The 21,267-nt window shown below is 39.8% G+C and overlaps 1 protein-coding gene across 1 annotated transcript in view; it reads left to right on the top strand.

Annotated features, from left to right (window-relative positions):
- The window catches only part of MEIKIN (meiotic kinetochore factor), a 142,165-nt gene that overhangs the window by 110,784 nt on the left and 10,114 nt on the right, over positions 1-21,267 (top strand). Inside the window, exon 12 of the mRNA XM_014345013.4 lies at positions 18,924-19,047. Within this exon, the coding sequence (XP_014200499.1) occupies positions 18,924-19,047 (124 nt within the window). The remainder of the gene's footprint in view (positions 1-18,923; positions 19,048-21,267) is intronic.

Below are 21,267 nucleotides of genomic sequence, written 5' to 3'. Positions count from 1 at the left end.
GGAACTGGGTATCAGGCAGAAGTTGGAACAGTTTTGAGGTCTCAGAAGAAGACAGGAAAATGTGAGAAAGTTTGGAACCTTCTAGAGACTTGTTGAGTGGCTTTGACAAAAATGTTGATTGCAATATAAACAATAAGGTCCAGGCTGAGGTGGTCTCAGATGGAGATGAGGAACTTGTTGGGAACTGGAGCAAAGGTGACTCTTGTTATGTTTTAGCAAATTAGCAAGGAAACTGGCAGCATTTTGCCCCTACCCTAGAGATTTATGGAACTTTGAACTTGAGAGAGATGATTTAGGGTATCTGGCAGAAGAAATTTCTAAGCAGCAAAGCATTCAGGAGGTGACTTGGGTGCTATTAAAAGCATTCTGTTTTAAAAGAGAAACAGCATAAAAGTTTGAAAATTTTGCAGCCTTACAGTTTGATAGAAAGGAAAATCCCATTCTCTGAGGAGAAATTCAAGCTGGCTGCAGAAATTTGCAGAAGTAATGAGGATCCAAATGTTAATCCCCAAGACAATGGGGAAAATGTCTCCAGGGCATGTTGGAGGTCTCCATAGCAGCCCCTCCCATCATAGGCCTGGAGGCCTAGGAGGAAAAAGTGGTTTTCTGGGCCAGGCCCAGGATCCCCGTGCTGTGTGCAGCCTAGAGACTTGGTGCCCTGCGTCCTCGCCACTCTAGCTCTGGCTGAAAGGGGTGAACACAGAGCTTGGGCCATGGCTTCAGATGATGCAAGCCTCAAGCTTGGCAGCCTCCACATGGTATTGAGCCTGTGGGTGCACAGAAGTCAAGAATTGAGGTTTGGGAACCTCCTCTTAGATTTAAAAAGATATATGGAAATGCCTGGATGCCCAGGCAGAATTTTGCTGCAAGGGCGGGGTTCTCACTGCTAGGGCAGTGCAGAAGGGAAATGTGGGGTTGGAGTCCCCATACAAAGTCCCTGCTGAGGCACTGCCTACTGGAGCTGTGAGAAAAGGGCCACTGTCCTCCAGACCTCAGAACGGTAGAACCACCGACAGCTTGCACCGTGCACCTAGAAAAGCCACAGACACTCAACACCAGCCCATGAAAGCATCCAGGAGGGAGGTTGTACCCTGAAAAGCCACAGGGGTGAAGCTGCCCAAGACCATGAGAACCCACCTTTTGCATCAGTGTGACCTAGATGTGAGACCTGGAGTCAAAAAAAAATCATGTTGGAGCTTTAAAATTTGACTACCCTGCTGGATTTCAGACTTGCATGGGCCCTGTAACCCCTTTGTTTTGGCCAATTTCTCCCATTTAGAATGGCTGTATTTACCCAATGCCTGTATCCCCATTGTATCTAGGAAGTAACTAGTTTCTTTTGATTTTAGAGGCTCATAGGCAGAAGGGACTTGCCTTGTCTCAGATGAGACTGTGGACTGTGGACTTTTGGCTGAAATGAGTTAAGACTTTGGGGGACTGTTGGGAAGGCATGATTGGCTTTGAAATGTGAGGACATGAGATTTGGAGGGGCCAGGGGTGGAATGATATGGTTTGGCTGTGTCCCCACCCAAATCTCAAATTGTATCTCCCAGAATTCCCATGTGTTGTGGAAGGGACCCAGGGGAGGTAATTGAATCATGGGGGCCAGTCTTTCCTACGCTGTTCTTGTGATAGTGAATAAGCCTCACAAGATCTGATGAGTTTATCAGGGGTTTCTGCATTTGTTTTCTTCCTCATTTTCTCTTGCTGTCACCATGTAAGAAGTGCCTTTCACCTCCTGTGATGATTCTGAGGCCTCCCCAGCCATGTGGCACTGTAAGTCCAGTTAAACCTATTTTTCTTCCCAGTCTCGGGTATGTCTTTATCAGCAGCATGAAAACAGACTAATACAGTTACAATCACAAAAAAACTCAAATAGTTTAAGCCAAAAATAAAAAGTGTAGAAGGAGGATTTATTGACTTCCGGATTGATTGATTGATTGAGACACGTTGTTGCTCTGTCACCCCGGCTGTAATACAGTGGTGTGATATAGTTCACTGTAATCTCAAACTCCTGGGCTTAAGCAATCTCCCCACTTCAGCCTCCTGAGTAGCTAGGACTACAAGCATGTGGCACCACAACTGGCTAATTTTTAATTTTTTTTGTTGTTGTTGAGACTGCAGTCTTACTTTGTTGCCCAGCCTGGTCTCAAACTCCTGACCTCAAGCAGTCTTACTGCCTTGGCCTCCCAAAGTGTTGGAATTACAGGTGTGAGCCACCATGCCTGGCCAAAAGAGGATTTATTGACTCATATAAATGGGAAGGAGAGTGTTGAATCCAAACTTTAGTGGATCTTGTTAGAAAGTCCTCTTCAACTCATGCCTGTAATCCCAGCACTTTGGGAGGCTGTGGCAGGTGGATCACCAAAGGTTAGGAGTTCAAGACCAGCCTGGCCAATATGGCGAAACCCTGTCTCTTCTAAAAATACAAAAATTAGCCAGGTGCAATGGCGCACACGTATAGTCCCAGCTACTTGGGAGGCTGAGGCAGGAGAATCACTTGAACCCAGGAGGCCGAGGTTGCAGTGAGCTGAGATCACACCATTGCACTCCAGCCTGGGTGAAAGAGTGAGACTCTGTCTAAAAAAAAAAAACCAAAGTCCTCCTCAGATTTATAGGTTTTGTTTGTTCTTGTTTTTAAAATCTTAACCTATCTTTGATTGGCTTCATTTTCTTGGGCTTCCACCCAAGAAACAGACTTCCACTCATCTCTTGTGGCTTACTTTGTCACAGTCTAGATTGAAGGGGAGAGCTTTCTTTCTAGGTGTGTATGTTTTTCAGTTCTGGTTAAGGGCTCCAGTTAGCTTTGACTTTTTCACATGCCTACATTTTGGACCAATTGTCATTGCCAGGGAAATGGTAAACTATAATTGGCTAATCCTGGGTCACTTGCTTACTTCTGTGGTCAGGTGACAAAGTTTATAACCAAAAGGACAATGAGAATCTTGCTGAGCAGATATTTTTCTTTTGAAAATGTGTTAAACTCATTTTCTGTTATATCTCCAATCATTGCCTAGTTTCATTTACTTTCTTTTGTAATGCAAATAGTCTTTAAGGTTTTTTTGTTTGTTTTGTTTTCTGTTTCATAAATCTTTTTCTTTCAGATAGGATCTCACTCTCTTGCCCAGGCTGGAGTGCAGTGGCACGATAATGGCTCACTGTAGCCTTGACCTCCCAGGCTCAATTGATCCTCTCGCCTCAGCCTCCCAAGTAGCTGGGACTACAGGCATGTGTCAGCACACCTGGATAATTTTTGTATTTTTTTTTTTTATTGTAGAGATGGGGTTTCACCACATTGCCTAGGCTGATCTCAAACTCTTGCGATCAAGTGATCTGCTCACCTCAGCCTCTCAAAGTGCTGGTATTACAGGGATGAGTCACTGTGCCCAGTCTCATAAATCTTAAAATCAGTGGAGATTCTACCCAATTTATGGCATATGATAAACTGTGACCACTTTTTTGTGTGTTTCTCCTAGAGTAAATTATTATCTCGTTTACTTCTTACATTAATGCTTTAAAGATGCTGTAACAAAGAACCACAAACTAGGTGGCTTCTTAAAACAACAGAAATCTATTATCTCATTTCCTGAGGCCAGAGGTCTGAAATCAAGGTGTTGGCAGGGCCATGCTTCCTCCACAGCCATTAGGGGAGGCACTTTCTTCTATCTTCTGTTAAACTCAGGCATTTCTTGTCTTGTGGCAGCATAACTCCAATATCTACCTCCCATCTTCACATGACTGTCTTCCCCCTTTGTCTTTGTGATCTTAACTTGATTAAGTCTGCAGAGACCCTATTTCCAAATAAGGTCAACTTCACAAGTACTGGGGGTTAGGACTTCAACATATTTTTTTGGGAGGAGAACACAATTCAACCCATAACACTTGTTTTTTTTATTTTTCTGTTTAGTCCCTCCTAAACTCTTTGCCGATTGCCTATATTGCCTCTCTAGATCTTCAGATTCACCAAATTTACCACAAATTTCAATTTACTAAGGAAGTCTCTCCTAGACCATTCTTACCTGTTCTCCCATAGGGTGCTATTGCTCTCTGTGCCCCATCCTAGGATCTCCTCGTACCATCATCCTGGGAACTCACTTTGCCAATCTTCTGTTTTCCCCATGCCATGGCTTTCTCTTTTTGCCTTAGTTTAGGAGCTAATCTTCCATTGGCTTCCTATGAAAGGGTACATGTTACAGAAATTGTTTGAGACTTTTCATGACCGAAAATGTTTTTATTTCATCTTCATATTTGATTGACTATTTAAGTTGGCTAGAATTTTAGGTGGAAATAATTTTCTTTATAATTTTTTCAGCATAACTTTATTGTAGTTCTAGCTTCCAGTGTTGCTTTGAGAAGCCATGTTGATTTCTGCTCCTTTATAATGATCAACTATTTCTCTGTGGAAGCTAGAGGGATCTTCTCCTTGTCCCTTGTATTCTGATATTTTATGATGATGTGCTTCAGTGGTTTCTGCTTTTATTTTTATTGACTTTTTCCTTCTATTTTCTTTCAGCTTATTTTATACATTGCTTAGTACTGGTTTAGCTTTATCCAACAAGTTTGATAGGTTATAATTTCAGTATTATTTGGGTTTATGTAGTTTTAAATTCCATTATGACTTTTCATTTGACCCAGGAGTTCCTTAGAAATGTGGATTTTAGAAATTCTGAGTGCATGAAGACTTTTAACATATATTTGTTTTTCACTTCCAACTTAATTACATCATGGTCAGAGAAAGTGTTGCATACCTGGTATGGATTCTTTGAAATGTGCTTTAATATGAGTCTTTTTCTATATAATGTGGTAGAACATGGTGGATTCTTTTAATTTGGAAAAATAAGTACCTTGGTTTGGGGAAATTTTAAAAATCATTTTATTGATAATCTCTACTTCTTTCTTTTTTTGAGCATCTGTTATATGGAGATTGGGCTTCCTGTATTGGCCTTCTTAGCTTCCTATCTTCTTCTAAAAACCTTTTGTCATTTTGTTCTATTCTCTGGAAGATTTCCTCAATTTTATCTTCCAAATCTTATATTAGGCCAGGCACAGTGGCTCACGCCTGTAATCCCAGCACTTTGGGAGGTCAAAGGCAGGCAAATCGCTTGAGCTCAGGAGTTCAAGACCAGCCTGGGCAACATGGTGAAATCCCCTCTCTAAAAAAAATACAAAAATTAGCCGGGCATGATGGTGTGTGCCTATAGTCCCAGCTACTCAGGAGGCTGAGATGGGAGGATGACTTGAACCCGGAGAGGGGCAGAGATTGCAGTGAGCCAAGATTGTGAGACTGTGCCACTGCATTCCAGCCTGGGCGACAGAGCCAGATGTGTCTCAAAACAAATCTTATATTAAACCTTTTGTACTATGCAATAATATTTTTAATGTATAGCAGCTCTTTTTTGTTCTCTGGGTACTTCACTATTTCATGGTTACTACATCTTCTAATCTTAATTTTTTTTTTTTTTTGAGACAGGGTCTTGCTCTGTCACCCAGGCTGGAGTGCAGTGGCATGTTCACGGCCTCAAACTCCTGGGCTCAAGTGATCCTCCCACCTCAGCCGTCCTGAGTAGCTGGGACCACAGTCATGCACCACCATGCCTGGCAAATTGTTTTGAAATTTATTGATAGTTGCAATACAGCCTAATACATGGTCAATTTTTATTATATGTTGCGTGTGTTTGAAAGTAATGTTTATTCTGTAATTGTTGATAGGTAAATTCTCCATATGTCAATTAAATAAAACTTGTTAATTCTGTTTTTCAGTATTTCTCTATCTTTCCTAATAGCTTATCATTTAAGCCATCAATAACATAGAGGAATGTGTTGAAATTAGCCACTATTACGATGGTAGATTTATTGCTTTCTTCCTATAGATCTATACATTTTTGCTTTATGTATTTTAAAGCTCTTTTATTTATTCCATGCATGTTTATGATTGTTATGCTTTTCTGGTGAACTGAACCTGTTTTCATTCTTTGCAAGCCTTTCTGTTTCTAATAATGTTTTCTTTTGTCTTGAATTCTGTTTTGTCTGCTATATAGTTATCCCACTTTTCTTTACATATTTCCTTGGTATATCTTTTTCTACCCTTTTATTTTCAACCTTCTCATAGCCTTATGTTTATGGTAGGTCTCTTGTAAATAGCTTTCCAGTCTGACAAGCTCTGTCTTTTAACTTTCAAATTTAGTCCATTTATATGTACTGTGATTATTGATACATTTGGACTTATTTCTGTGATCATAATTATTATTTCCTTTCATCCAGTTTTTTTTGTATGCCTCCCTTTTCTTCTTAACAATATTTGATTCATTGAAAAAAACAATTTTGGCTGGTCATGATGTCTCACACTTGTAATCTCAGCACTTTGGGAGGCTAAAACTGGAGGATTGCTTGAGGCCAGGAGTTCAGAACCAGCCTGGTCAACATAGAGATACCCTGTCTCTACAAAAGGAAAAATAATTAGCCAGGCATTGTGGCACATGCCTGTAGTCCTAGCTACTCAGAAGGCTGAGATGGGAGGATCACTTGACCCCAGGAGTTTGAGGCTGCAGTAAGCCATGATTGTGTCATTCTAACCTGGGCAACACAGTGAAACTCTTAAAAATTTAAAAAAAATTAACTTTTTCCATTCCACTTCTTTCCCCTACTGATTTGAAACTAATACTTTCTATTTTGTTTCTTATCATTGTATAAGTCCATTCTCACACTGCTATAAGGATACTACCTGAGACCAGGTAATTTATAAAGAAAAGAGGTTTAATTGACTCACTGTTCTGCATGGCTGGGGAGGCCTTAGGAAACTTACAATCATGGTGGAAGGCGAAGGGGAAGCAGGTACCTTCTTCACAAGGTGGCAGGAAAGAGAGAGCGCAGGGGAAGTGCCAGACACTTATCAACCAAATCTCACGAGAACTCACTCACTATCACAAGAACAGCATGGGGGAAACTGCCTCCAGGATCCAGTCATCTCTCACTAGGTCCCTCTTCCAACATGGGATTATAATTTAGGTTATAATTCAAGATGAGATTTGGGTGGGACACAGAGCCAAACCCTATCAATCATGGCTACTCTTGAAATTTTACGAGGTATATTTAAGTTAGTAATGTCTAAAAATGAACAATAACTCAACTTTGTTGGCAAAAAATATAAGGACCTTACAGTACTTTTAAGTTCAATCATCCACTCCCAACTTACATATTTTTGTTTTACAGTATTTTGGTTCTGTCTTTTCTTTCACCCCAAATTATAATAATCAGCATTATTTCTATTATTTAGACAATGTTTGTTTATATTACATATATTTAAATTTAATAACCTTTTATTCTTGCCTCTTAGGACAACCGTCTCAGATCATTTTTCTTCATTTTGAAATTCACCATTTAGGCCAGGCGCAGTGACTCATGCCTATAATCCCAGCACTTTGGGAGGCCAAGGTGGGAGGATTGCTTGAGCCCAGGAGTCCAAGACCAGCCTGAGCAATATAGTGAGATCCCATCTCTAGTACAAAAAAAAAAAAAAAAGAAAACAAGAAAAATTCACCATTTAGATTAGGTTATTTAGTGAAGGTCTTTGATGGTAGATTGTGTTAGTTTTTAAAAAATGCCTTTAATTTGCCTTTATTCTTGAAAGATAGTTTTTCTTGGTACACATTTCTAAGTTGACAGTCATTTTCTCTCTGCTCTTTGATGGTATCATTCCACTGTCTTTTGACTTACATGTGGCAGTTACGGTTGTCCTAATAGTATAATTGTCATTGCCTTGTAAAGTGTATGTATGCAGGAAAGGGTTAACTCAGCAGGCTTGCACATTCCCAAGGTCCTTAGGACTGTCCTGTGGCCAGGCTCCTGGGAGATAACCTCTGAGTCCTTGGAGTATTCTGCTTCTTAGGAATGTCTGTATGCCTGAGGTCTTGGGCCTTGCCAGATAGTTTATGCAAACAATGTGGTTTATGGTAAATACTTGTTTTTGATGCCAGAGGTTTTGGTCCACACTGTGTTTGACCTCTGGGGGCTGAGTAGCTGAGGTCTGTCTTGAAGGAACTACATGCCTGTGTGACTGACCCCAAATAGAAACCCTGACCTCAAGCCTCACTGAGCTTCCCCTTTGCACATGGGAGAATTAAATGCTGACCATGTGACTCCACTGGAGGACAACTGCTCCTTGTTTTGGCCCTATGTCTTTTCCCTTTGCCAATTTTAATCTGTATCCTTTTGCTATAATAAACTGTAACCCTGAGTATAACAGCTTTTCTGAATCCTATGAGTCCTAGCAAATCACTGAACCTGAGAGTGGTCTTGGGGCCTGACACATATATCTTTTCTTTCTGGATTTTGTTAAGGTCTCTTTGTTTGGGGTGTGCTATAATTTTACTGGAATGTGTACATAAGTGGATGATGATGATGATTATTTTTTAAGACAGGGTCTCACTCTGTCACCCAGGCTGGAGTGCAGTGGTAAGATCATGGATCACCGTATCCTTGACCTCCTGGGTTAAAGTGATCCTCCCACCTTAGCCTCTTGAGTGGCTGGGACTACAGATGCATGCCACCATGCCCAGCTTCTTCTTCTTCTTCTTTTTTTTTTTTTCAGTAAAATGAAGTCTCCCTATATTACCCAGCTTGATTTTGAACTCCTGGACTCAAGTGATCCTCTCACCTCAGCCTCTCAAAGTACTGGGTTTACAGGTGTAAGCCACTGCACCTGGCTTGATTATTAATTTTGTTTGCTGTTCTTTGTATATTCTAATTTTTCTTGGGATTGGGCTTCCTAAATCTGTGGATTCATGTCTTTCATTAATTTGGGAAAATTTTCAGCTATTATTTATTATATTCTCTCTGGAATGGTAGCTATATGTTAGGTTGCATTCTATCCTCCATATCATTCAACCTCTGTTCAATATTTTTCATGTATTTGTTATAGTCTGGGCAATTTCCTTACTAATTCTTTCTTTATCTATCTACTCTGCTTCTTAAGCCTTTCGCTGAATTTTTTATTTCAAAAACTTTTTCATTTCAAGAAATTCTGGTTCTTTTTCAAATCTTCTTTCCATTCCTGGTTATTGTTTTGTTTTTTTGTTTTGTTTTGTTTTAAGACAGGATGTCTCTCTCTGTTACCTAGGCTGGAGTGCAGCAGTGGGATTATATCTCACAGTAACCTTCAACTCTTGGGCTCAAGTGATTCTCCTCTCTCAGCCTCCTGAGTAGCTATGGCTGCAGGTGTGGACCACCACACCTGGCTAAGTTTTCTATTTTTTTTTTTTTTTTTAGATCCAGGTCTCACTATGCTGCCTAGGCTGATCTTGAACTCCTGGCCTCAAGTGATCCTCCCACTTTGGCCTCCCAAAGTGCTGGGATTACAAGTGTGAGCCACCACGCCTGGCCTGCATTTTATTCCTGATAGTTTTTGTTTGCTTGTTCATCCTTGAGAGCCTGGGGCCTGAGGGAACTCACCACACTGGAGGGAAAGGCCATGGGCAAGGTCTAATGCTGTGCTGGCTTCAGGTCTGACCCAGCTTAGTCCCATTGGTGGTGGTCACAGGGGTGCTTGCATCACCATACCCTCAGTTCCAGGTGGCTCAGCAAAGAGAGAGAGAGATTCCGTTTGTTTAGGAGAAAGTAAGGGAAAAGAACAGAAGTCTCTGCCTAGGAATCCAGATAATTTTTCCATATCTTATCCAACACTACCAAGGTGGTACTACCAAGGTGGTACTGCTACAAGTCTGCAAAGACCAGTGTTACTTGGCTTGGGGCCCAAGTCCCTTGGAATACTTAAGAAGCCTTCCCAAGAAGGACAGGCATAAACAAATCCAGACTGTAAAGACTACAATAAATACCTAATTCTTGAATGCCCATACATTGATGAACATCTATAAGCACCAGCATCATCCAGGAGAACATGACCCCACCAGATCTAAATAAGGCACCAGGGACCAATCCTGGAGAACAGAGATATATGTCCTTTCAGACAGAGAATTCAAAATAGTTGTTTTGAGGAAATTCAAAGAAATTCAAGATAACATAGAGAAGGAATTTAGAATTCTATCAGATAAATTAGACAAAGGCATTCAAATACTTCAAAAGAATCAAGCAGAAATCCTGGAGTTGAAAACTGCAATTTGGCATACTTAAGAATGCATCAGAGTCTCTTAACAGCAGAACTGATCAAGCAGAAGAAAGAATTAGCTTAAGACTGGCTATTTGAAAAGACAGAGAGGAGACAAAAGAAGAAAGAATAAAGAATGAAGCACACCTATGAAATCTAGAAAATATCTTCAAAAGGGCAAACCCAAGAGTTATTGGTCTTAAAGAGGAGGTAGAGAAAGAGATAGGGTAGAAAGTTTATTTAAAGGGATAATAACAGAGAACTTCCCAATCATAGAGAAAAATATGAATATCCAAGGACAAGAAGTTTGTAGAGCACCAAGCAGATTTAATCCGAAGACTACCTCAAGGCATTTAATAATCAAATTCTGAAAGGTCAAGGATAGAGAAAAGATCCTAAAAGCAGCAAGAAAAAAAGAAACAACGTAAAATGGAGCTGTAATACATCTGTCAGCAGACTTTACAGTAGAAACCTTACAGGCCAGGAGAGAGTGGCATGACATATTTAAAGTGCTGAAGGAAAACAACTTTTACCCTAGAATAGTATATCTGGCAAAAAAAAAAAATCCTTTAAGCATGAAGGAGAAATAGAGATCTCCATACACAAATAAAAGCTGAGGGATTTCATCAACACCCGACTTGTCCTATAGGAAATGCTAAAGGGATTTCTTCATTCTGAAAGAAAAGGATGTTAATAAACAATAAGAAATCACCTAAAGGTAGAAAACTCACTGGTAACTGTAAGCACAGAGAAAAACAGAATAGTATAACATTGTTATCACAGTGTGTAAACTTCTCTTGAGTTAAGTAGAAACACTAAACAGTGAACCAGTAAATCATAACTACAACTTTTCAAGACATAGACAGTACAATAAGACATAAAGAGAAAAAACAAAAAGTTAAAAAGCAAGAGGACAAAGTTATAGAGTTTTAATATTATTTTTGAATGTTTATGAAATCAGTGTTAAGTTGTCATCAGTTTAAAATAATTAGTTATAATATTTGCAAGCCTCATGGTAACCTCAAATCAAAAAATATACAACAGATACACAAAAAATAAAAAGCAAGAAATTGAAGTGTACTGCAAGAGCAAATCATCTTCACTAAAAGGAAAACAGAAAGGAAGGAAAAAAGAAAGAGAAGACCATCAGTCAACCAGAAAAAAAATAATAAAATGGCAGCAGTAAGTCCCTAACTATCAATAACAACATTGAATGTAAATGGACTAAACTCTCCAATGAAAAAACATAGAGTGGCTGAATGGATTTAAAAAAAAGAAAACAAGACCCAATGATCTGTTGCCTACAGGAAGCACACTTCAGCTATAAAGATACACACAAAATGAAAATAAAGGGCTGGAAAAAGATATTTTATCCCAATAGAAACCAAAAAGAAGCAGTAGCTGTACTTAGACAAAACAGATTTAAAGGCAAAAACTAAGAAAAGACAAAGCAGGTTATTACATAAAGATAAAGGGGTCAGTTCAGTAAGAGCATATAATGATTGTGAATACATGTGCACCTAACACTGGAGCACCCAGATATATAAAGCAAATGTTAGTAGAGCTAAAGAGAGAGGCTGGGTGTGGTGGTTCATGTCTGTAATCCTAGCACTTTGGGAGGCCAAAGTGGGAGGATCACTTGAGCCCAGGAGTTTGAGACCAGCCTGGATAACAAAGTGAGACCCCATGTCTCCAAAAAAAAAAAAAAAAAAAAAAAGCCAGGCATAGTGGCACCAGCTATACATGAGGCTGAAGTGGAAGGATTGCTTGATCCCAGGAGGTTAAGGCTGCGGTGAGCTGTGTTTGGACCACTGCATTCCACCCTGGGCAAAAGCAAAAGAGTAAATCTTGTCTCGCAAAAAAAAAAAAAAAAAAAAAAAGGCAGACCTCAATATAACAATAGCTAGAAACTTAAAGAGCCCATTTTCAGCATTGGACAGATCTCCCAGACAGAAAATCAACAAAGAAACATCAGACTTAATCTGCACTGTTAGAACAAATGGACCTAATAGATATTTATAGAACATTTTATCCAGTGGCTTCAGAATACACATTTTTCTCCTCAACGCATGAATCATTCTCAAAGGACAGGCCATGTGTTGGGTCACAAAATGAGTCTTAAAACACTCAAAACATTGAAACAATATCAAGCATCTACCCTGACCACAATGGAGTAAAACTTAAAATCAATAATGAGGAATTTTGGAAACTATACAAACACCTGGAATTTAAACAGTGTGCTCCTGAATGACCAGTGGCCAATGAAAAATTAAGAAGGAAATTGAAAATATTATTGAAACAAATAATAATGGAGACACAACATTCCAAGACTTATGGGATACAGCAAAAGCAGTACTAATGGAAATTTAGATCTGTAAGTGCCTACATCAGAAAAGAGGAAAAACTTCAAATAAGCAATCTAATGACGCATCTTAAAGAATTAGAAAAAGCAGGAGCAAAGCAAACCCAAAATTAGTAGACCAAAAGAAATAATAAAGATCAGCACAGAAATAAGTGAATTTGAAGAAACATACAAAAGATCAACGAAACAAAAAGTTGGTATTTTGAAAAGATAAACAAAATTGACAAATCATTAGCCAGACTAAGAAAAAAAGAAGACCCAAGTAAATAAAATCAGAGATGAAGAAGGAACATTACAATGAATACTACAGAAATTCAAAGGATCATTAGTGTCCACTATGAGCAACTATATGCCAATCATTTGGAAAATTTAGAAGAAATGGATAAATTTCTAGACACATAGAACCTACAAAGATCGAACCTGTATAGAATCAAAAACCTGTATAGACCAATACAAGTAATGTGACTGAAGCCATAATAGTCTCCCAGTAAAGAAAAGCCCAGGACCTCATGGCTTTGCTGCTGAATTCTACCAAACATTTGAAGAAGAACTAATACCAATCCTACTCAAACTTTTCTGAAAAATGGAGGAGGGAATACTTCCAAATTCATTCTGTGAGGCCAGAATTACCCTGATACCAAAACCAGAGAAAGACACATCAAAAAAACAAAATTATAAACCAGTATCTCTGATGAATATTGATGGAAAAATCCTGAACAAAATAGTAGCAAACCAAATTCAACAATACATTTAAAAGATCATTTATCAGCCAGGCACGGTGGTTCACGTCTGTAATCCCAGCACTTTGGGAGGCTGAGGCAGGCAGATCACCTGAGGTGATCATCTGAGGTCATCTGAGGTCAGGAGTTCGAGACCAGTCTGGCCAACATGCTGAAACCCTGTCTCTACTAAAAATACAAAAAAATTAACCAGGCGTGGTGGCACACACCTGTAATCCCATCTACTCAGGAGGCTGAGGCAGGAGAATCACTTGGACCTGGGAGGCAGAGGTTGCAATGAGCTGAGAACACACCACTGTACTCCAGCCTGGGCGACAGAGTGAGACTCCATCTCAAAAAAAAAAACAAAAACAAAAACAAAAACCATTTATCATGACAAAGTAGGTTTTATCCCAGGGATTCAAGGATGGTTAAGCATATGCAAATCAATCAACATGATATATTGTGTCAACAGAATGAAGGACAAAATCCATGTGATCAATTGATGCTGAAAAAGCATGTGATAAAGTTTAATACCCCTTCATGATAAGAACACTGAAAAAACTGGGCATAGAACGAACATATCTCAACATTGTAAGAATTAAAGAAAGGAAAGAAACAAGAAAGGTAGCTTGCCAGTCAAGACAGGTTTATTTTAGAGAAAACAAACCTGAGAGGAGCCTTCTGGCCGAGTTAGGTCAGAGGCACACTCTCTTACAGACTAAGAGTTTTTAAGGATTCAGAGTGGGAGAGTTTATTAGAAGCTTGGACTGCTTCTGTGTCTCTTTGTTGTGCTTGCTTTTTTTTTTTTGATGGAGTCTAGCTTGTAGCTCTGTCACCCAGGCTGGAAATGAACCTCCACCTCAGGGATTCAAGCAATTCTCTTGCCTCCACCTCCAGAGTAGCTGGGATTACAGGCACACACCACCATGCCTGGCTAATTTTTGTATTTTTAGTAGAGATGTGGTTTCACCATGTTGGCTAGGCTGGTCTTGAACTCCTCATGTCAACTGATCCTCCCACCTTGGCCTCTCAAAGTGCTGGGATAACAGGCAGGAGCCACCATGGCTGGCCTGTTGTGCTTATCTGGGAGGGAGAGTTGTGTGTCTGTTCCCATACATCTTTCTGCAGCTGCGGGCATACCCACCCACCCCCCTCTCCCTGCCCCCAGTCTGCTTTTAGCTTCCCTATCTTAGTACACCTGCAGGGAAAGGAATGTGCCTATTAAGGCCCACTGTTTTACTGGGGCCCATTGTATGAGGGTGAAGTTTGGCAGTTACCCAAGAGACTTTCCCCCCATCTCCCTTTGTGCCGGAGCTGTCTTATCTGTGTTTTACTGTCTGCTCTTTCTGGCTGCTTGTAGTTAGAAGAGAAATGATTTCCTTGAAATGCATGAGGCTAGAAAGGGAGCTGGAACTTAAAGTGGCAGTGTTTGTCTGAGATGACGGTGCTTCTGCTCCGTCAAACATAATAAAAGCCATACATGATAGACACACAGCTAGTATCATACTGAATGAGAAAAAACTGAAAGCCTTTCTTTTTAAACCTGGAACAAGACAAGGATGCTCACTTTCACCAGTTATTCAACATAGTATTGGAAGTCCTAGCTAGAGGAGTCAGACAAGAGGAGGAAATAAAGGGCATCTGCATTGGAAAGGAAGAAGTTAAATTATCTTTGTTTGCAGATAATATGATCTTATACTTGGAAAAACTGCTTGGATATAATTTTTCATCTTTCCCTTGCGGTACTATGTCTATTGCGCCGGTTTACAATTTCTATCGCCTATACTTTATTTGGGTAAATGGTTTGGTTAAGGTTGTTTGGTAGTAGGGTGGAGGGGGTTTAGGGCTAGGTTTGGCTCAGAGTGGTCAAGTTGAGTTGAAATCCACTCTTAAGGATTCCACCAAAAAGTTATTAGAACTGATAAATAAATTCAGGAAAGTTGCAGGATACAAAATCAACATACCAAAATCAGTAGCATTTCTATATGCCAATGGTGAACAATCTGAAAAAGAAATTTAAACAGTAATCCCTTTTACAATAGCCACAGGTAAAATAAATACCTAGGAATTTACTTAACCAAAAAAGTGAAAGATCTGTACAGTGAAAACTATAAAACATGAAGGAAATTGGAGAGGACACCAAAAAAATGGAAATATATTTCATGTTCATATATTGGAAGAGTCAATATCATAAAAATATCCATACTACTCAATGCAATGTACAAATTAAATGGAATTTCTATGAAAATACCAATGACATTCTTCACAGCAATAGGAAAAACAATTCTGAAACTTATATGCAGTCACAAAAGATCCAGAATAGCCAAAGCTATTGATATGGTTTGTCTCTGTGTTCCCACCCAAATCTCACCTTGAATTGTAGTAATCCACACATGTCAAAGTTGGGACCAGGTGGAGATAATTGAATCATGGGGGCAGTTTCCCCCATGCTGTTCTCATGATAATGAGTTTTCACAAGATCTGATGGTTTTATAAGGGGCTTCCCCCTTCGCTTGGCACTTTTCTGTCTTCTGCCATCCTGTGAAGAGGTGTGCCTTTCACCAGGATTGTAACTTTCCTGAGGCCTTCCCAGCCATGTGGAATTGTGAGTCAATTAAACCTCCTTCCTTTATAAATTACCTAATTTTGGGTATTTTTTTTTCATAGCAATGTGAGAACAGACTAATAGAGCTATCCTGAGCAAAAAGAACAAAACTGGAGGAATGGCGTTACTTCAAGTTATACTACAGAGCTATGAAAACAACATGGTACTGACATAAAAAGAGACAGATAGACTAATGGAACCAAATAGGGAACCCAGAGAGAAATCCATACATCTACAGTGAGCTCATTTTCCGTAATGGTAGCAAGGACATACATTGGGGAAAGACATTCTCTTCAGTAAATTATGCTGGGAAAACTGGATATCCATATGCAGAAGAATGAAAGTTGATCCTTACCTGTTACCTTATACAAAAATTAAAATGGATTAAATACTTTAAGACCTCAAACTATAACATTACTACAAGGAAACATTGAGGAAACACTCTAGGACATTGGGCAGATATTTATTGAATAATACCCCATTAGCACAGGCAACCAAAGCAAAAATAGACAAATAGGATCACATCATGTTAAAATGCTTCTGCACAGCAAAGGAAACAATCAACAATGTGAAGAGACAACCCACAGAATGGGAGAAAATATCTGCAAACTACCCATCTGGCAAGGGATTAATAACCAGGGGCTCAAATAATTCTATAGGAAAAAGGGGCTTAAATATCTCTGTAGGAAAAAATCTAATAATCTGGTTCAAAAATAGGGAAAAGATTTTAAAAGGTAATTCTCAGGAGACATACAAATTATAAAAAGGCGTATGAAAAAGTGTTCAACATCACTGATCAGAGAAACGCAAATCAAAAGTACAATAAGATATTATGTCACCCCAGTTAAAATGGCTTTTATCCAAAACTCAGGCAATAACAGTTGCTAGTGAGGATGTGGAGAAAGGGAACCCTTATAAACTGTTGGTGGGAATGTCATTTGGTACAACCACTATGGTGAACTGTTTGGAAGTTCCTCAAATAACTAAAAATTGGCCGGCTACGGTGGCTCATGCCTCTAATCCCAGCACTTTGGGAGGCTGAGGTGGCAGATCACAAGGTCAGGAATTTGAGACCAGCCTGGCCAACGTAGGGAAACCCCATCTCTATTGATACTATAAAAATTAGCCAGGCATGGTGGTGCGCATCTGTAATCCCAGCTACTTGGTAGGCTGAGGCAGGAGAATTGCTTGAACCCGGTAGGTAGAGGTTGCAGTGATCCAAGATCACGTCACTGCACTCCAGCCTGGGCGACAGAGTGAGACTCTGTCTTGGGGAAACAAACAAACAAACTAAAAATAGAGCTACCATATGATCCAGCAATTCCACTGCTGCATATATACCCAAAAGAAAGGAAATCAGTATATCGGAGATATATCTGCACTCCCATGTTTGTTGCAGCACTGTTCACGATAGCCAAGATTTGAAAGCAACCTAAGTGTCCATCAATAGATGAATGGATAAACAAAATGTGATACTTATACACAATGAAGTACTATTCAGCCATGAAAAGGAATGAGATCCTGTCATTTGCAACAACACGGATGGAATTGGGGGTCATTATGTTAAGGGAAATAAGCCATGCACAGAAAGACTAACATCACTTGTTCTCACTTATTTGTGGGATCTAAAAATCAAAACAATTGAACTCATGGAGATAGAAAATAGAAGGATGGTTACCAGACACTGGGAAAGATAGTTGGGTGCTCGGGGTGGGGGTTGCTGGGGGGAGGTGGGGGTAGTTAATGGGTACAAAACAATGGAAAGAATGAATAAGACCTAGTATTTGGTGGCCCTATAGGAAATTGCCTTATGTACACAGGAAATTCAGTTATGAATTATATTCTAAGAGTTCTTGCACAAAGTAGAAACAGTAAAATTATAAAAGTCTGGTATTTAAAATTGTACATTTAAAAATAACTAATTGGATTGTTTGTAATGCAAAGGATAAATGCTTGAGGATACAGATACCCAATTTTCCATAGATGTGATTATTATGCATAGCATGTCTGTACCAAAACATATCATGTACTGCATAAATATATATACCTACTATGTACTTACAAAACTTAAAAAAGAGTTTTTTAAATTTACATAAGTTTCTAGCCAGGTACGGTGGCTCATTCCTGTAATCCCAGCACTTTGGGAGGCCGAGGCGGGCAGATCACCTGAGGTCAGAAGTTAGAGACCAGCCTGGCCAACATGTGAAACACTGTCTCAACTAAAAACATAAAAATAGCCAGATGTAGTGGTGCATGCCTATAGTTTCAGCTACTTGGGAGTCTGAGGTATGAAAATCACTTGAACTTGGGAGGCAGAGGTTGCTTTGAGCCGAGATCACACCACTGCACTCCAGCCCGGGCAACAGAATGAGACCCTGTCTCAAAAAAAAAAAAAAAAAAAGGAAGTTTCTATATAGACTTTATTTAAAATAACAGAAGCCCTGGATAAATACATCTCTGCTTCTGAATTCTAAAAAACAAGATATGTCACTTCTGAAAGACATGGCATTGCTTTCCTTTCTTTCCCCCCTCCCCCTCCCTCCCCCTCTCCCTCCTCCTCTCCCTCCCCCTCTCCCTCCCCCTCTGCCTCTTCCTCCACCTCTGCCTCTGCCTCAAGGAATCCTCCTGCATTGGCCTCCCAGGGTATTGGAATTACAGGCGTGAGCCACCGTGCCCAGCCGGTATTTTTTTATTCTGGAGACTATCTGCCTGATGGGAAATTGTCAACATTACCTGAGGTAAAAAATCAAGGAATTTAGTGTTTAACTCAGCTAAATTTAAATTTGGATTTTAACTCAATAAATCATGCAAACTTTCTCTCCCACTTCAGCATGCTTGAATCTCAGCTCTACCATTACTTACTCCCTATCCTTAAGTAAGTCAATCTCTCTGAAACTGTTTTCTCATTTATAAAATGGAGATAATATAATCTGCCTTGCTTGGTTCTTGTGAATATTAAATGAACATATGTGTTAAAACCAATTACTGTTAGGAGTGGAGTAAGCATTTAATAAATGCTTGCTGTTATTAATATCTAAGAAATACAGATATTAAGACTAGTTGCATTTGAAATAAAGCAACATGCAAATGTAGTATTTGAGGAATTATGCAATATCTGCTTTTTTTCTTTTCCAGTTTCCTGCAAATGCATCAGAAATATGTTGTATTATTAGAACATCACCAGGAACTAGACAAGTGAAAAATAAAGGTGTTATTGTAAAGAAGAAGAAATATTCTCTTCCTAAGGATACCCCTCAAGGTACTGTAGTATGAATGCAGAGCATACTTTTTGGATGATATAAAACATTTTTTTCATTAAAAATGCCTTATGTACACAGGAAATTCAGTTATAAATTGTATTCTAAGAGTTCTTGCAGAAAGTGGAAATGGTAAAATTATAAAAGCCTGGTCAGGGGTGGACTCAGTGGCTCATGCCTATAATTCCAGCACTTTGGATAGCTCAGGCAGGAGGATCAGTAGAGCCTAGGAGTTCAAGGTTATGGTGAGCTATCATCAGGTCACTGCACTCCAGCCTGAGTGACAGAGAGAGACCCTGTCTCTTCATTAAAAAAAATAAAGTCCGGTCAGATTTCAGAACAAGAACCAGAGTAAAATAATTTTTTTAAAGACAGATACTTTATCTTTTGAAAAATTAGCGTATGGCACTGATGTAAAATATATTTATCCAGGATACTTTCTCTTATAATTATGTGAAATTTAGTATTGTTTTGGTTTCAATTTTAGTAGCATTCTTTTTAGAGGTGTGGAGATGTTTTTGCGTTCACCTCATATTGGTTGAGTACTTCCTCTGTGAAAGGCACTGTGCTAAGAACCTTATATTTCATTACGACTTTATAATAGATGAGATGTGTACTGTTATTCCCATTTTACATATTAAGACTCTGAGATTTAAAGTAGTAAGGAATTTGTCCAAGATCATACTTCTTCAAGTGGTAGAGAGGAATTCAATCTTTTAAGCTTTCTAACTCCAAATGCAGTGTTTTTTTGTTTTGTTTTGTTTTTTCCTTGTTTTTTTGAGTTTAGAAGGCTTAACATCTCCCCTCACTATGCTTCAGCCAGAATGTCTAATTACTCAGTGGCACTTTGGAATTTTTATGAGTAAACAGCCAGTGAAGCAATTGAAATTTAGTTGGATATGTACAGCTTCAATTCAACCAAGATGTCCACTCTTAATTCTTTTTTTTTTTTTTTTTTTTTTTGAGACGGAGTCTCGCTCTGTCGCCCAGGCTGGAGTGCAGTGGCGCGATCTCGGCTCACTGCAAGCTCCGCCTCCCGGGTTCACGCCATTCTCCTGCCTCAGCCTCCCGAGTAGCTGGGACTACAGGCGCCCGCTACCACGCCCGGCTAATTTTTTGTATTTTTAGTAGAGACGGGGTTTCACCGTGTTAGCCAGGATGGTCTCGATCTCCTGACCTCGTGATCCGCCCGCCTCGGCCTCCCAAAGTGCTGGGATTACAGGCGTGAGCCACCGCGCCCGGCCCCACTCTTAATTCTTGTACTTATTTCCTCCACAGTACCTGCCCTGAGCATTCTCTAAGTCTATAGAGATCCCTTTTTTATAAGTTCCTTGAATACTCAATTCAGTGCTACTCATTTGATACTTAATAATTGTATTTGTCAGGGTTCTCCAGAAAAACAGAACCTAAAGGAGATAGAGATATATGAGAGGGGATTTTTTTTTTTTTTTTTGACAGAGTCTCGCTCTGTCACCCAGGCTGGAGTGCAGTGGCGCAATCTCAGTTCACTGCAAGCTCCGTCTCCCAGGTTCACACCATATTCCAGCCTCAGCCTCCCGAGTAGCTGGGACTGCAGGCACCCGCCACCACGCCCGGCTAATTTTTTTTGTGTTTTCAGTAGAGATGGGGTTTCACCGTGTTAGCCAGGATGGTCTCGATCTCGTGACCTTGTGATCTGCCTGCCTTGGCCTCTCAAAGTGTTGGGATTACAGGCGTGAGCCACCGTGCCCGGCCAGTGAGGGGGATTTTTAATGAAAATTGGCTAATGTGGTTATGGAGGCTGAAAAGTTCCATGATGTGCCATCTGCCAGCTGGAGAACCAGAGAAGCCAGTGGCATCACTAAGTCCAAGTCCAAGGGACTTAGAACTTGGGGAGTGTTTATGCAACTCCCAGAATCCATAGGCTAAGGAACCTGGTGTTCTAAGGTCCAAGGACAGGAGAAAATGGATGTCCTCGCTCCAGAAGAGAGAGTAAATCTGCCTTTCCTCCGCCTTTTCTATTCTGGTCCTCAACCAGTTGGATGGTGCCTGACCACTTTGGGTGAGGGCAGATTTTCTTTATTCAGTCCACTGATTCAAATGCCAGTCTCTTCTGGAAACATCCTCACAGAAACAGATCTACTCAGAAATAATGCTTTACCAGCTTTCTGAGTATTCCTTATTCCAGCCAAATTGATATCTAAAATTGACCATCACAATAATATATTGCTACCCAACCTAAT

This window comes from Pan paniscus, chromosome 4, assembly GCF_029289425.2.
Source record: "Pan paniscus chromosome 4, NHGRI_mPanPan1-v2.0_pri, whole genome shotgun sequence".
Lineage (NCBI taxonomy): Eukaryota > Metazoa > Chordata > Mammalia > Primates > Hominidae > Pan > Pan paniscus.
This window is presented reverse-complemented; position numbering and strand designations above follow the sequence as displayed.